General features: G+C 36.0%; 1 protein-coding gene across 3 annotated transcripts in view; it reads left to right on the top strand.

Annotated features, from left to right (window-relative positions):
* LOC136040253 (monocarboxylate transporter 2-like) overlaps positions 1 to 14,458 on the top strand; it is a 375,363-nt gene that overhangs the window by 355,118 nt on the left and 5,787 nt on the right. For 2 of the 3 annotated variants that reach the window (XM_065724471.1, XM_065724480.1), the window contains one exon: positions 37 to 243. In XM_065724471.1, coding sequence (XP_065580543.1) covers positions 37 to 243 — 207 coding nt within the window. The remainder of the gene's footprint in view (positions 1 to 36; positions 244 to 14,458) is intronic. The other variant, XM_065724486.1, reaches the window with a different exon arrangement.

Here is a 14,458-nt window from a genome sequence, read left to right as displayed (position 1 = left end):
AATAATGTGAAAGCTAAAAAATTTTTTTTTTTTTAGCAGTTAGCGAGCTAGCAATGACAGCGCTTCACGGATATAATGGATACACTCTCTTTGCGTGGATGTATGGCTACTGCCTTGGAGGTTTTCAGTATGCTTTGCCTATTTTAGTTTTAGAGAGACTCAGAGCTAAGAATTTTGCTAGAGCTTGGAGTTTCGTTGAAGGCGTTCGATTTTTACCAGTTCTTCTTGGAGTTCCTATAGCCGGTAAATAATTATTTTTGCCTTATTCATCTACTTACTCTTGTCTAAATTATTCATTTCGGTTAAATTAAGAGAAATAAAAGTGTAACATTCATGTGCTTGGGGAAGCGAGATTTACATGCCTGGGTGAACGAAATTGGGTGACCTTTTTAGATTAATCTAGAATTTTATATATTCTTGGCTATGATATTTAGAAAAGCAAAATATTACACACATACACACATTTGCAGAAAAGTAGACATATGGATACATATGTAAATCTCCTGTTCATATGGGAACATGGATGTGCATTCCAACGTAACCAAAGTGTCAATAGTCTGAACTTTCTATTCGGACATTGTTCTAACTATTAAACGCGCTGAATGAATCATTTGAGTTTTACAATTATTTGATCTACATAGAAAATTTTACTTGTTGTCTTAGATTCAATTATTTCATGTAGAGTTCTTTGACGATTCATCTCAAGTCCTTTTAAAACACTGAACTACGTAGAAAATAGAAGCAAAAGTTATACCACTGTTTACTTGCAATGTTCAGCTTTGCTTTGGAAATGATAATCGTTATATATCTGTTAGTGGCCGCCAAACTGTAGCTGACCGACACAAGAATCTCACACAAGGGAAACACGTGGCTCAAAATTTCTTTTTCTGCCGGAAAATAATCACGAACTATATTTGTTCCATTTTATCTAGCAACTGTGAAGGTCCTCAAAACGCAATATTAAATCGTGGTAATTGGTCCATCTGGTGTCACAGAATACAAGTCACAGTTTGTTTTTGCTAATCTAGTAAGGGCTCTTTTATTTTATTTTTTTTTTTTGATTTTGGGTTCTTCTGCCACTTGGACACAGTCCTCTGTGCAACAGTGTAAGTCAAGTGTTATGCTGTTAACCTATACCAGCCTGGAAACCCCTGAGATTGCCACTCCTTGCTGCTACCGCGTCGTGACCCTGGCAAACCAAACCACCTACAATAACTCAAACTCAAACTCAAAACGACCAGAAATTACCATTAAAGAGTTAATGAAACCCAAAAGGATAGAAATTATGTAAAAGATAATAGCAAAAAATACATAATAGGTACTAATATAATCGAATGAATAAATCTTAAATTGAATATGCAACTCAAGTTTAAAACGAAAAAAATTTTTTGCTATTGTATTATAAATGAAACCCAAAACGAACAGAAATTAAATTAACAATCATAGCAAACAAACATATAATAGGTACTAATATGTATGAATATTAAATTTTAAAACGAGCTAAACATAAATTAAATATGCAAATCAAGCTTGAAACGAAGAAAAATCACTAGAAACAAGAGTTTATATTTTGCCTCCTTCTCTCGCTGTAAAAGTCTAAAACCTACAGTGTCATTGGTGCTTTCCTGAATTAAATTAAAAAAAAACTTGTTTTTTTTTAATTTAATTTCTGAGCGTTTTTTAATTAATGCAAGTTTTGATCTTGGCTCACCGCACATGCATAATTAAAACAAAATTTACATATTATTTTGTTTTTGGCTAAATGGCTTTCTCAAAGTATTGATCGGACAATTTTGATAAGAGAAAAGGGTTGGCGAGGAGGCCTAGTTGCCCTCCAATTTTTGGTTGCCCAAAAATGCAACTAGATTTTTTTATTTTTTACGAACTTTTTGTTAATAATAAACATACGTACCTTACAAATTAACTTACGTAACGAATTTCTATATTTGTGTATTTTTATTATGTATATGAGGGGGTTCACTCCCTCGTCAATACCTCATTCTTTACACTAAAGCTTGAATTTTGTCCAAAATCTTTAAGAATAATCCCTGAATCACAAAGGCCTTAGAATAAATAGTTGAAATTACTAAAAATGCCTTAGCGTAAAGAGCAAGGTTTTGTGGGGGAGACGAACCCCCTTATATACCTAATATTTTATGTTCGTTTTAAGTTTTAATGCTGCTCATTACTTCCAGTTGAAATCAAAACTATTTATTTTCTCATTGTTTTTTTTTAACTAATGCTGAAAATCCTGTGCCCCCTTCATGGAAATTCTCTTCCCTCATGAAAAACTCATCCATGGAAAGATCCTCCCACGTAAACTCCTCCCTGCGACCCAACCCTACCCCAATGTGAAAAAGCACCCTGGAAACATCTGTACACTTAATAATTAACAATTGCTATATGTAAACAATGGTCAAAGTTTGTAACTTGCAGCCCTTCCCCAGGGGACTGGGGGGGATAAGTCATCCCAAAAGACATATTTATTAGGTTTTTGACTAAGCTGAATAGAATGACTATCTCAAAATTTCGATCTGGTAACTTTGGGGAAAAATTTGCGTGGGAGGGGGACTAGGTGCCCTCCAATTTTTTTTGTCACTTAAAAAGGGCACTAGAACTTTCAATTTTCGTCAGAATGAGCCCTCTCGTGACATTCAAGGACAATTGGGTCGATACGATTACCCCTGGGAAAAAAACAAAAAAACAAATAAACACGCATCCATGATTTGTCTTCTGGCAAAAAAATACAAAATCATTTTGTAGAAACTTCTACAGTAGGGTTCTCTGATTCGATGAATCTGATGGTGTGATTTTCGTTAAGATTATATGACTTTTAAGGGATGTCTCCCCCTATTTTCTAAAATAAGCCAAATTTTCTCAGGCTCGTAACTTTTGATAGGTTTGACTAAACTTGATGAAACTTGTATATTTAAAATCAGCATTAAAATGCAATTCTTTTGATGTAGCTATTGGTATCAAAATTCCGTTTTTTAGAGTTTCGGTTACTATTGAGCCGGGTCGCTCCTTACTACAGTTCGTTACCACGAACTGTATGAAACTGCAGGTGTCTTGAACAGTCTTGGAAACTACAAATAAAATCAAACTGAATGTTTGATATATAACACTATTGATTGTTGAAAAATCATCAGTTCAAGATTTTATTTCACTATAATTTTATTTTCATTTTCCTTGCTATAATAACTGGAAAGAGAACATTGTAATGTAATTCGCTTTCAGTGAAGCACCAATGATGTAGTAGGATATAGATTTTCATAGTTTGGGAAGGGGGCAGCATCCAAACTCTTGTTTTTAGTGAAGCTCCATTTGTCTTGAACAATCTTGGAAAGAACTAGTAAAGTTAAACTGAATATTTGATATATAATGACATTGATTGCTGAAAGCTCATCAGTTCAAAATTTAATTTCACTGCAATTTTTGTATGTTTATTCCCAATGTTTTAATAGGTACAAAAGAAAATATTTACAATATAATTTATTTTAATTAAAGCATCAATGATGCAGTAGATTTTAGACTTTTACATTGAGAGAAGGAGGCAAAACCTGAACTCTTGTTAGTAGTTACTTTTGGTCGTTTCAAGGTTGATTGGAATATTCAATACAAGTTTCACTCGTTTTAAGATGTATTTATTTATTTCTAATAGTACCTACTGTATGTTTGTTTGCTGTGATTGTTCATTTAGTCTCTGTTCGTTTTGGGTTTCATTTATTCTTCAATAGTAAAATATTTTTGTTCGTTTTAAGCTTGAGTTGCATATTCAATCGAAGCTTTACCTGTTTTAAGATTTATTTTTCCATTTATATTAGGAGCTGTTGTATCTTTTTTTGCTATGATTGCTTATATAACTTCTGTTCGTTTTGGGTTTCATTTATTCTTTAATAGTAATTCATTGTGGTTTTGAGTTTGAGTTATAGTAGGTTTTTATTTCTTCTGATTTTAAGTTCAATATGGGCTTTACTGTTCTTTAAAAATACTTCTTTCTCGGAATCTTTTTTTAATTAATATCTGTTCGTTTTTTATTCCCAAAGTTTCAAGTTTTTCAAAATTTCCTATTTTAAAAAATTTCTTATTCCAAAATAAATTTTCATTTATATTCATGAATTCCAAAAGAGCCAATACAATTAAATTGAATATTTGATATATAATGATAGTAATTGTTGAAAACTCCAGCTCAAGATTTTGTTTGTCTCAGGGCCAAATTTAGTGGGGGGGAGGGAGGACCAGGGATCAGCTCCTATGATTTTTAGAATAAAATATGGTTAATGATTTTTTTTTGTTTTTTGTTGTCTTTTTGTTTTTTTTGTTTTTTTTTTTGGGGGGGGGGGGAGGATTCGGGCCATAGAGGGCCGGGGTTGGGTTGCCTTAATTTGGAAGTAAAATGTCGGTAGCAAGTTTTTTTTTGGTGGGGGGCATGCAGAAAAGGCAAGGGGTCAGCTCTCTTAAGTTTTAGAATAAAATATCGTTGATAAGTTTTTAGACTGGGGGGGTGGGGATTACAATTATCTGATCTTTGGACTATTTTCAAAACCCTCACTTAAGAACCATATATGTTCCCAGGCCAGAACAAACAAAACTTGACCCTGGGTTCTGGGAGCTGTAACTTACAACACTTACTTCTGGGCTCTGGGGTTGCTGTGTTATTCCTGGAGTTTTTGTTATATGATTTTTGGTCTATTTTGAACAAAATGGCTATATAAAAAATTCCATAGGACCTATTTTGGAGAAGAGCGTTGATGAGGGGGTAGGGTTTAGTTGCTGTTGGATCACTTTTGACTCTTAAAAAGTGGAACTAGAACTTTAAATTTCTTGTCATTTGAGTCCTCTCTATAGCTTATTCGACCAACTCTTCCATAAAAACCTTATATGTCCCAGGGAATAACTTAAAACACTTGCCATTGGGCTCTGGGGGGCTTTGTTGCCCCCTTAGTTTTTTTTTAATCTGATCTTTTAACTGTTTTCAAAAAAATAGCTATCTCAAATTTTTTTCGAACGAGTTTGGGGGAAAAGGGCATAGGGTGGGCTAGTTGAAACCCGATCTCTTTTGATTCTTAAAAAGTGATCTAGAATTTTCAATTTCCAATCAAATGAACTCCCTCTCAAGTTTATAGGAGCAGCCCTTCCATAAGAACCATACATGCCCCCAGGGTGTAACTTACAATGCCTGCCCCTGGACCCTGGGGGGATTTGTTGACACCGGATTTTTTTATCTGATCTTTGAACTATTTTTAAAATTTTTAACACAAATTTTTTGGGAAAAAGGCGTGGGGGCAATTTACCCCTCCCCCATTTTTTGACTTTTAAAAAGGGCTCTATAACTTCCGATTTCCAATTGAATGAGGCCCCTCCGAAGTTTATATGACCATCCCTTCCACATGAAGTGTCTCTAGGAAAAATTTCATAAAACATTGGAGCGTTATGGCTTTAGGGTTGGTGGGGGGAACTAGAACTTTCAATTTATAATCATTTGAGTACACTTCGAAGTTTATACAACTACTTATCCCATAAAAACCTTATATGATGGGGTATGTCAACGTTTAGGGGGAGGGGGTATGTTTTTCCCGAATTTTTTGTCTTCTGATCGTTGAACTCTTTCAAACAAAATGGCCATCTCAAAATATTGATCAGATGAATTTGGGGAAAAATGGTTTGGGTGGAGAGGGGGGGAATATTTACCCACTGATCAATTTTGATGACTCTTAAAGATGTAGCTAAAACTTTAAATTTCCAATCAAATGAGCTACTATTAATTTATATACTGATACCCCTTACACGAAACCTTATCTGTCCCCAGGAAGTAACTTACAACACTTTCCCCGGGCTCTGGGTTGTTTTGTCAACCCCCTGAGTTTTATTTGGTCTTTAAACTATTTTGAACAAAATAGTTATCTCAAAATTTTGATTGAAACCATTTGGGGAAAAAGTGCTTTGGGGGGACCAGTTGCCCTCTGATCATTTTTCTACTCTTAAAAACTACTACTACTAATAACTCACTGCAGCACTAAGCCGCCTGAGGCCAACACAGCTACGCACGCTCCTCCTCCAACCTAATCTATTTAAAGCCTCCCTCTTTACACCCTCCCAGGAAGTTCCCATTTCCTTTAAATCCTTATTTATGACATCCTCCCAACCCAGACAAGGACGACCTGCTTTCCGTGTAGCCCCAGACGGTTGGCCAAAAAGGACAATCTTCGGTAATCTGTCATCCTTCATCCGTAGAACGTGGCCTAGCCATCTCAACCTTTCTTTCATTATAGCCCCAGAAAGCGGGATTGAACCGCACTTTTCGTACAACCTACTGTTTGAAATACGGTTAGTCAGCCGGGTACCCAGAACAATCCGTAGGCAATTTCTCTGGAAAACATCTAGTAAATTTTCATCTGCTTTTCGGAGTGTCCATGCTTCAGAGCCATATTTGACCACTGTCATCACTGTAGCTTCCAATATTCTAATCTTGGTTTGTAGGCTTATCTTTCTATTCTTCCAAACTTTTTTTAACTGTGAAAAAACACCCTGAGCTTTAGCTATTCTACTTTTAACATCTTCACTGCTCCCACCATCTTTACTAATAATACTACCAAGGTAACTGAAACTCCCAACCTGATCAATCTTTTCGTTACCTAAGGTCACCTGTTCATCTTCACTTATTCCTAACCTTAGTGACTTAGTCTTCTTAACATTAATTTTCAAGCCTATTTTAGCACCCTGAACTCGTAAAACCTCTAAAAATTCATTCATTTTTTCTCACACTTTCATCTAATATGCTTAAATCATCAGCATAATCTAAGTCCAGGAGCGTTCTTCCTCCCCATTTGATTCCATGGTCTCCAATTGCCTTTCCTGTGCTCCATAAGACGAAGTCCATCAAAATGATCCATATAAAGGGGGATAGAACACAACCCTGCTTAACTCCTGATTTAATACAAAACCAGTTGCTAACCTCATTTCCTACCTTAACCGCAGCAGTATTATTCTTGTACATAGCGCAAATCACTTTAATGTATTTTTCTGGTATACCATATAACGATAAGACCTTTGTTAACGCTGTTCTATCAACAGAATCGAAAGCTTGCTCATAATCGATAAAACTAAGGACCAAAGGTGTTTGACAACGAAGGGACTTCTCAATTATTAACCTAAGAGTGAAAACATGGTCGACACATCCTCTACCTTTTCTAAAACCGCATTGTTCTTCCCTTAAAACTTTGTCTACAGCATGTCTCAGTCTAAAAAGTATCATATTACTCAGTAATTTGCTACCTACAGAGACCAGACTAATGCCTCGATAATTCCGACATTCACTCTTGTCACCTTTCTTATACAGTGGTTTAATTAAGGTTTTCCTAAAATCATTGGGTACTTCCCCTTTTTCAAAAATCATGTTCATAATCTTCAGTAGCTTATTCCTAACCTCAGAGCCACCTTATTTAAGGAACTCATTAATCATACTATCAGCACCTGGGGCCTTATTATTTTTTAATCCTTCTAGTACTGTCGCTAATTCTTCCTCACTAAACAAATCTTCCTTCACATCCAAGGTATCACAAACTTTTTCATTTTCATCTATATCTTTTCCTGCAACTGTATCTCGGTTTAGCACATTCTCAAAATGTTCCACCCATCTTTCTTTAACTTTTTCCTTATCACTAATTGTGACCCCATTTCTATCTTTAACTGGGACTAGTCCGGATCGGCTACTCCCTTTCAATTTATTAACATGCCAGTATAATATTTTACTATTATGCCGTCTAGCCGCATCTTCCAGATCCTCAGCAATTTTATCCATCGCCTCCATTTCACATCTCCTTAGTTCATATTTTAATGCTTTCTCCACTTTCTTTACATTCCTTTTGTTTTCATACGACCTATCGCTCAGATAATTCTTATACAAACCCCTTCTACTCTCTATTAAACCTAAAGCTTTTTCACTAATATTCCTAGTTGCTGTCTTAGCACTCTTCCCTAGGACACCATCAGCAACTTCACAAATTGTTTTTCTGAAATTATTCCATCCATCTTCCACATTGTCAAATTTTAAACCCTCAAGTTTAGTACTCAACTGTTAAAAGGATGTTTTAACAACTGTTAAACTGTTTTTAACAACTGTCAACTGTTTTTACTCTTAAAAAGGATGCTAGAAATTCAGGTCTACGATTGGATGAGCACCATCCGAAGCTTATACGTTCATCCCTGCAATAAAAACCTTATATGCCCCTGGGACATAATTTACAACACTTGCCCCAAGCTTCTGGGGTGCAGAGGGTTTGGGGGGGGGTAGCTGCCATCGGATCACTTTTGCTTTTAAAAGGGGGGAATTAGAACTTTCAGTTTCTAATCAAATCTGAAGTTTACACGAGCATTCCTTCTATAAGAAACTTTTCTGTCCCCAGGGCATAGCTTACAACGCATGCTTCCAGGCCCTGGGGGAGTTGTGTCGACTACGGAGTTTTGGTTGTCTGATCTTTGAACCATTTTTAACAAAATAGATATCTAAAAATTTTCATCGGATGCATTTGGGGGTTAAAGGGCGTGGGGCGTTCTAGCTGCTCTTCAATCAGTTATAACTCTTAAATAGGGCACTTGAAATTCCGACTTCCAATAGAATGAGCCTCCTTCGAAGTTTATAGGACCACCCTGTTCATATAAAGCGTGTCTGGGAAAATAATAATGACACTTGGAGCTGTATGGCCTATACTATAGGCAACGCTATGGCGTTGCCTCTGATTAAGCCCAAGGATTTCAAGAGACTTAAGGATTAACAAAGCAAGACCTCATTGTGCTTCGTAATTTTATTCCAGTCAAAATACTTTGTAGTACAAATTGAACCGAATATACAAACAGCTTAACTAGCTCCAAAAGGCATGTAAAGCTCTTCTGCATCAGGATCTAAAGCCTGAAGGTCACATAAACTGGCAAACAATTCTTTATCTGAAGAAGGGCTGTCTGGGAAAGAAAACGTGGTCGGCTACCTTAGCAAGCCTACCATTGAAGATGCATGTAAAAGCTGACCAAGAAATTTTGTCAAGTCGACCATAGAAAATAACAAAAAAGGAATCCAGACGACAATCCGGAAATATTTGTTGTTTTTTCGCGACGAACATGAGACGGCACGCAGGTGTAAACTAATCATTTTTTCTTTTCTGCTGAATTCCTTGCTCTGGTTTTTAGCCTTCTGAATTTAGAGAAGCTTCATTCTAGTAGCTTCAACATACTTTCTAGTAAGTGTGGAGAATTTTTTATGGGAAAGCTGGAGTCCTTATGCTGAAGAGACGCAAAAACGCAAGAAGGTCTTTGTGTGAGTCGAAGTTCGACGTGCTGTTTCGAGCATGTCGAGCAGAAAATACTCCACTTTCATCGTCTTTGGTTCGAGAAAAACAGTCTTAGAAGGGGCAAGAATGCTGAAATGTGATAAGGATCCAGGTAAAGTTCAAAAACGTTTCTTCACTTGTGGTACAAAGTGTGCAAGAAAATGAATAAACTGAGAGGCTCTATACTGAGCCTACAGATCATAGGTTTCTGATGCAAAACCATTTCCCGCCTAATTCTCTTACGAGCCATGTCAAGTCCAAAGTATTGTTTGAATACTTAGGCTCGTAGAAAAACTCAACAAAAGTAGCGGTTGTATTTAAATGCACTAAGGGCAATCTTTACATAATTGTAAGTGGCAGTCAGTTTGAGTCGACTGACTAAAGAGTCTTACGCAAGGGAAACTCCAGGCTAAAAGTTTTTTTTTGCCACACATAAACACATCAAAAGTATGTTTGCTTCACGGTATCCAGCAATTGTGAAGCAATATGAGATTCTTTTTTTCTTTTTTTTGCAATGCTAATCTTCTTAAGATACTGAATATTTCAAGTGGTGTCAATTTATGGAAATCAGAGAGGGATGTATTTTCAGGCAATTTATTTCTATTTGTTTTTCTTTTTTTTGTGAAAATGCTTTTCAGCAAAAATAAAAAATAAAAATATTCTTCAAAATCTTGGGGAGTCTTTTTCTCTCCCACCCCCTGTTGACGCAACTGAGTACGTTAGTAGAGATTAATGAAAAGCATAATTGAATCAAGGCGATCGGCCCATCTTGTCTCGCATAATCAAAGTCAGGTTTTGTTTTTGCGATTTCGTTTTGCTTTGTAAGCAACCTGTTTGAAACTTGAATTCTGAAGAAGTTCTACGCACACAGCAATTAGGTTGTTAAGAATCATTGGAAGAATACATATACATTGGTTGCTGTCGAAATAACTGAGCTCTTGGAAAATTTTCCAGCATTTACACTCTCCAAGATATACTTGACTGATTGATTATGCTATCCTACTTTTTCTCCTTAACAGAGATAAAGTTGCCCATGGTTACAATACCGCTATTGTAAAACCATGTCTGTTGGTAATTAGTGTAATACTTGATTGTACCCTTGCAGAGCTTACTAACGAGGTTGCCTAAGCACTTCTAGTTATCTTTCTTAGTTATTTTGAAGGAGAAAAAAAGGAATCTGATAAAAGCAGTGCTCTTACGACGAGAATAGACTCAATCAAAATTTCTCTTCATATATGTTGGAATGAGCAGGGTACAACTTTGTATTAAGAATTGCGTTGTAAACGAAGTTCAAACATTCGATCAAATGTCGAAAGTGCAATAAGAAAAAAAAACATATCATCTGGAACCGACAAAGAAAACTATGGCCAAGTGACTAGTATTTTTGAGAAATATTAGAAATATTAACTACCATTTTAGTATCCTGCAAACCTAATGGAAAGATGAAGAATTGGCCGATGATCTACTAAAGTTGATATCAGAAGTACCTGTCCTAGTTAACTCGGGTGTAAAAAAAAAGAGTTATGACAATTTTTCTTCATTTCTCAAATCATACTTCATTTACCCTCTCATAAACTCTAACTGAAAAACAAAAGTTATAACTTCATTATTGCTACTACTACTACCATCTCACCGCTGCACAAAGCTGTCTGAGACCAACACAGCTGCGCACGATCCTTGTCTATCTCAATCTTTTAAGATTCCCTCTTTACATCCTCTCAAGAAGCTCCTATTTTACTTGAATATTTTCTAAAGAACTCTTACCATCCCATTCGGGACGATCTGCTTTTCGTATAGGCCTAGATGGATTGTCGAAAAGGGTGACCCTTGGAAATCTGTCATTCTCCATCCGCATAACGTGTCCAAGCCATTTCAACCTTTCTCTCGTTTTACCCCTTGAAAGTGGGATAGAACCACTTTTTGTATAACTTGTTTTAAGAAATTACAAAGTATAATCAAACAGTTCGTGGTAACGAACTTAGTTAGAAGTGACTCGGCTCAATAGTAACCGAAACTCTAAAATATGGAATTTCGATGCAAATGGTTATATCAAAAGAATCGTATTTTTATGTTGATTTTAAAAAATATGTTTCATCAAGCTTAATCTTACTCATCAAAAATCATATGCCTGAGAAAATTTGTCTAATTTTAGAAAATAGGGGGAAACACTCCTTAAAAGTCATGGAATCAGAGAATCCTAATGTAGAAGTTTCATGCTCCTGTCTACAAAAATGTGGAATATTTATTTTTTGTCAGAAGACAGATCAAGGATGCGTTTTTTTTTTGTTTTTTTTTTCAGGGGTGATTCTATCGATCCAGTGGTCCTAGAATATTGCAGGAGGGCTCATTCTAACGGAAAATTAAAAGTTCTAGCGTCCGAAGAAATGGAGGGCACCTAGGCCCCCTACCACTCTAATTTTTTTCCAAAGTCACCGTATCAAAATTTTCAGATAGCCATTTTGTTTAGCATAGTTGAAAAACCTAATAACTGTGTCTTTGGAGACAACTTAATCCCCCACAGTCCTCGGGGGAGGGGCTGCAAGTTACAAACTTTGACCATTGTTTACATATAGTAATGGTTATTGGGAAGTGTACAGACGTTTTCAGGGGGACTTTTTCGTGCTAGGGAGAGGGCTGGGGGGAAGGGGGCCACATGGGAGGATCTTTTTATGAAGGAATTTATCAAGAGGGAAGAGAGTTTCTGTGAAGGGGGTGCAAGATTTTCTAGCATTATTTAAAAAAGGGGGAAATAAATTAAAAAAAAATCAACTGGAAGTAAGGAACAGCATTAAAACTTAAAACTTAAATGAACAAAAAATTATTACGTAGATAAGGGGGTTCGTCTTCTACTCTCAATACTTCGCTCTTTGTGCTAAAGTGTTTTTATTAATTTCAATATTTTTTACGGCCTTTGTAAAGGGCATTCTTAAAGAATTGGGACAAAATTCAAGCTTTAGTTTAAAGAGTGAGGTATTGACGGGGGACGAACCCCCTCGTATAAGCAATAAATATATATAAACATAGAAGTTTGTCGCGTAAGTTAACTCGTAAGTTACGTATATTTATTACTAATAAAAACGTTCGTAAAAATAAATAAAAAGTTCTAGTTGCCTTTTTAAGTAACCAAACTTGAAGGGCAACTAGGCCTTCTCTCACACCTCTTTTTTTTATCAAAGCCGTCCGACTAAATCTATGAGAAAGCCATTTAACCAAAAAAAAAATTAATATCAAAATTTTGTTTTGATTATTCATATGCGGTGAGCCAAAATGAAAACATGCATTAATTAAAAAACGCTCAGAAATTAAATAAAAAAACAAGTTTTTCAGCTGAAAGTAAGGAGCTACATTTAAACTTACGACGAACAGAAATTATTCCGTATATGAAAGGGGTTGTTCCCTCCTCAATGCCTTGCTCTTTACGCTAAAGTTTTTTACTGTTTTAAAAAGTAAAGTTGTGGGAAAGAGTCAAACTTTAGCGTAAAGAGCGGGGCATTGAGGAGGGGACAACCCCTTTCATATACGGAAAAATTTCTGTTCGTTTTAAGTTTTAATGTCGCTCCTTACTGTCAGTTGAAAAAACTTGTTTTTTTTATTTACTTAACTTGAAGCGTGATCAGAAGTAGGTTGTGCATTAAATGAGATATAAAATTATATATTTACTGATTACTGTTTTCAAACTAATTGTTTACATGCATTTCTTCTGAATAGTCTCAGATAATTTGTTTCATTTTGCGTTTGAGCACTAATTATTTCCTTAATCAAATTAGAAATTCCTTTTAAAATATACCTCCAGGTTCAGGGAATCATTGGGTTCTAGGAATCAGATACATAAAAATTTGGCATTCTGTTTCTTTTCAAACACTTCAGACTTACTGAAAGAAAAAATATCTAAACTGGTTCATATCATATCTGGGATTTCGGCTCGATGAGGGAAGGAGGAGTTATTAAATCTATGACAAAATTCACGCGCACATCCTATTTTTCATGAATTGGTGGCGAATTTATTAGTCAGAAAAACATTTCCGAAGGGGATATAAACTAGGTACCCGTATTGGTACCCGGTCTAGTTCCTACTGTATACTTTGTGTACACTCTGCCTCCAACCTTTTTGTCTATAGTGCTTACTCTCTGTCCTTAATCCCCTTTTATTAACGCATACACTCAATCTCTGACCCGAAATGGTAGACTATGCATACTTCGAAAGTATTGATTAAAAGTTCAAGCCCTTTCTCTCCGAATCTCCAGTCCCAAATGGCGTTTGGCTGCTCTTGAAAAAGCTGCAGAGTCCATAGTCCAGCACTTCAAGGCCCTTGAAAAACCAACACTAGAACTTCAACATACGATTTTTTTTTTCTTTTAAATCTGTTTATTTTTTGTACCTTGATTATTTTACCTTTATATAGGTTTTTTTTTTCTTTATGAATTCTTATATATTTCGCAAATAGTTTCCTTCATTTATCGTTTGACATAATAAACCTTTATGATTCGGCAAATCTAAGATTCCTAGATATTGCAAGAGGATCACTTGAAAAATTATTCCTAAGAGCTGCAGTTACTTAGGAATTCAAAATTTATATTTAAATCAGAGGCAATCTTTATGCCAGAGGAAATTAATACTCTTACCCGAACGCGAATTCCTGATCACAGCTTAGATACCAATACAGTTATGGAAACTCGATTTATTTTTGGGACACAGTGCACGGTAGCAATGCTAGCGGCTGGAGACAGGAAACTGGTAGTCTGAATCTAAAAGTCGGAGCAATTGGACTGACGTCGTGAATAGAATCGAAAAGCTGTGATTCATTGCTATGTGAAAATTATGGCGGTTGGAAAATTGCGCTCCCGCCTATGGTGTTGTAGTGCGATCTACGCGTCGGAGCGTGGGCTTGGAAGAGGTGCCATGTTCAGAGCTCTGTAACAAAAGCATCTCATGGGCAAGATAGGAGTTTTCATAACTATTGGTATCTAAGCTGTGGCTCGTGACAGTGAAAGGTATAGATCCTCAACTTATCAAGATAGCTTCCCTAATCAAAATCAATCACTTAAGAAGGGTTACTTGGAATTCACAGGAGGTCTACGATTAATAAGAAATTCCGATTTCAAGTTCAAATCTCAGGCAACCTTTATGCTAGATG

This window comes from Artemia franciscana, chromosome 2 (assembly GCF_032884065.1).
Source record: "Artemia franciscana chromosome 2, ASM3288406v1, whole genome shotgun sequence".
In the NCBI taxonomy this organism is placed as follows: Eukaryota; Metazoa; Arthropoda; class Branchiopoda; order Anostraca; family Artemiidae; genus Artemia; species Artemia franciscana.
This window is presented reverse-complemented; position numbering and strand designations above follow the sequence as displayed.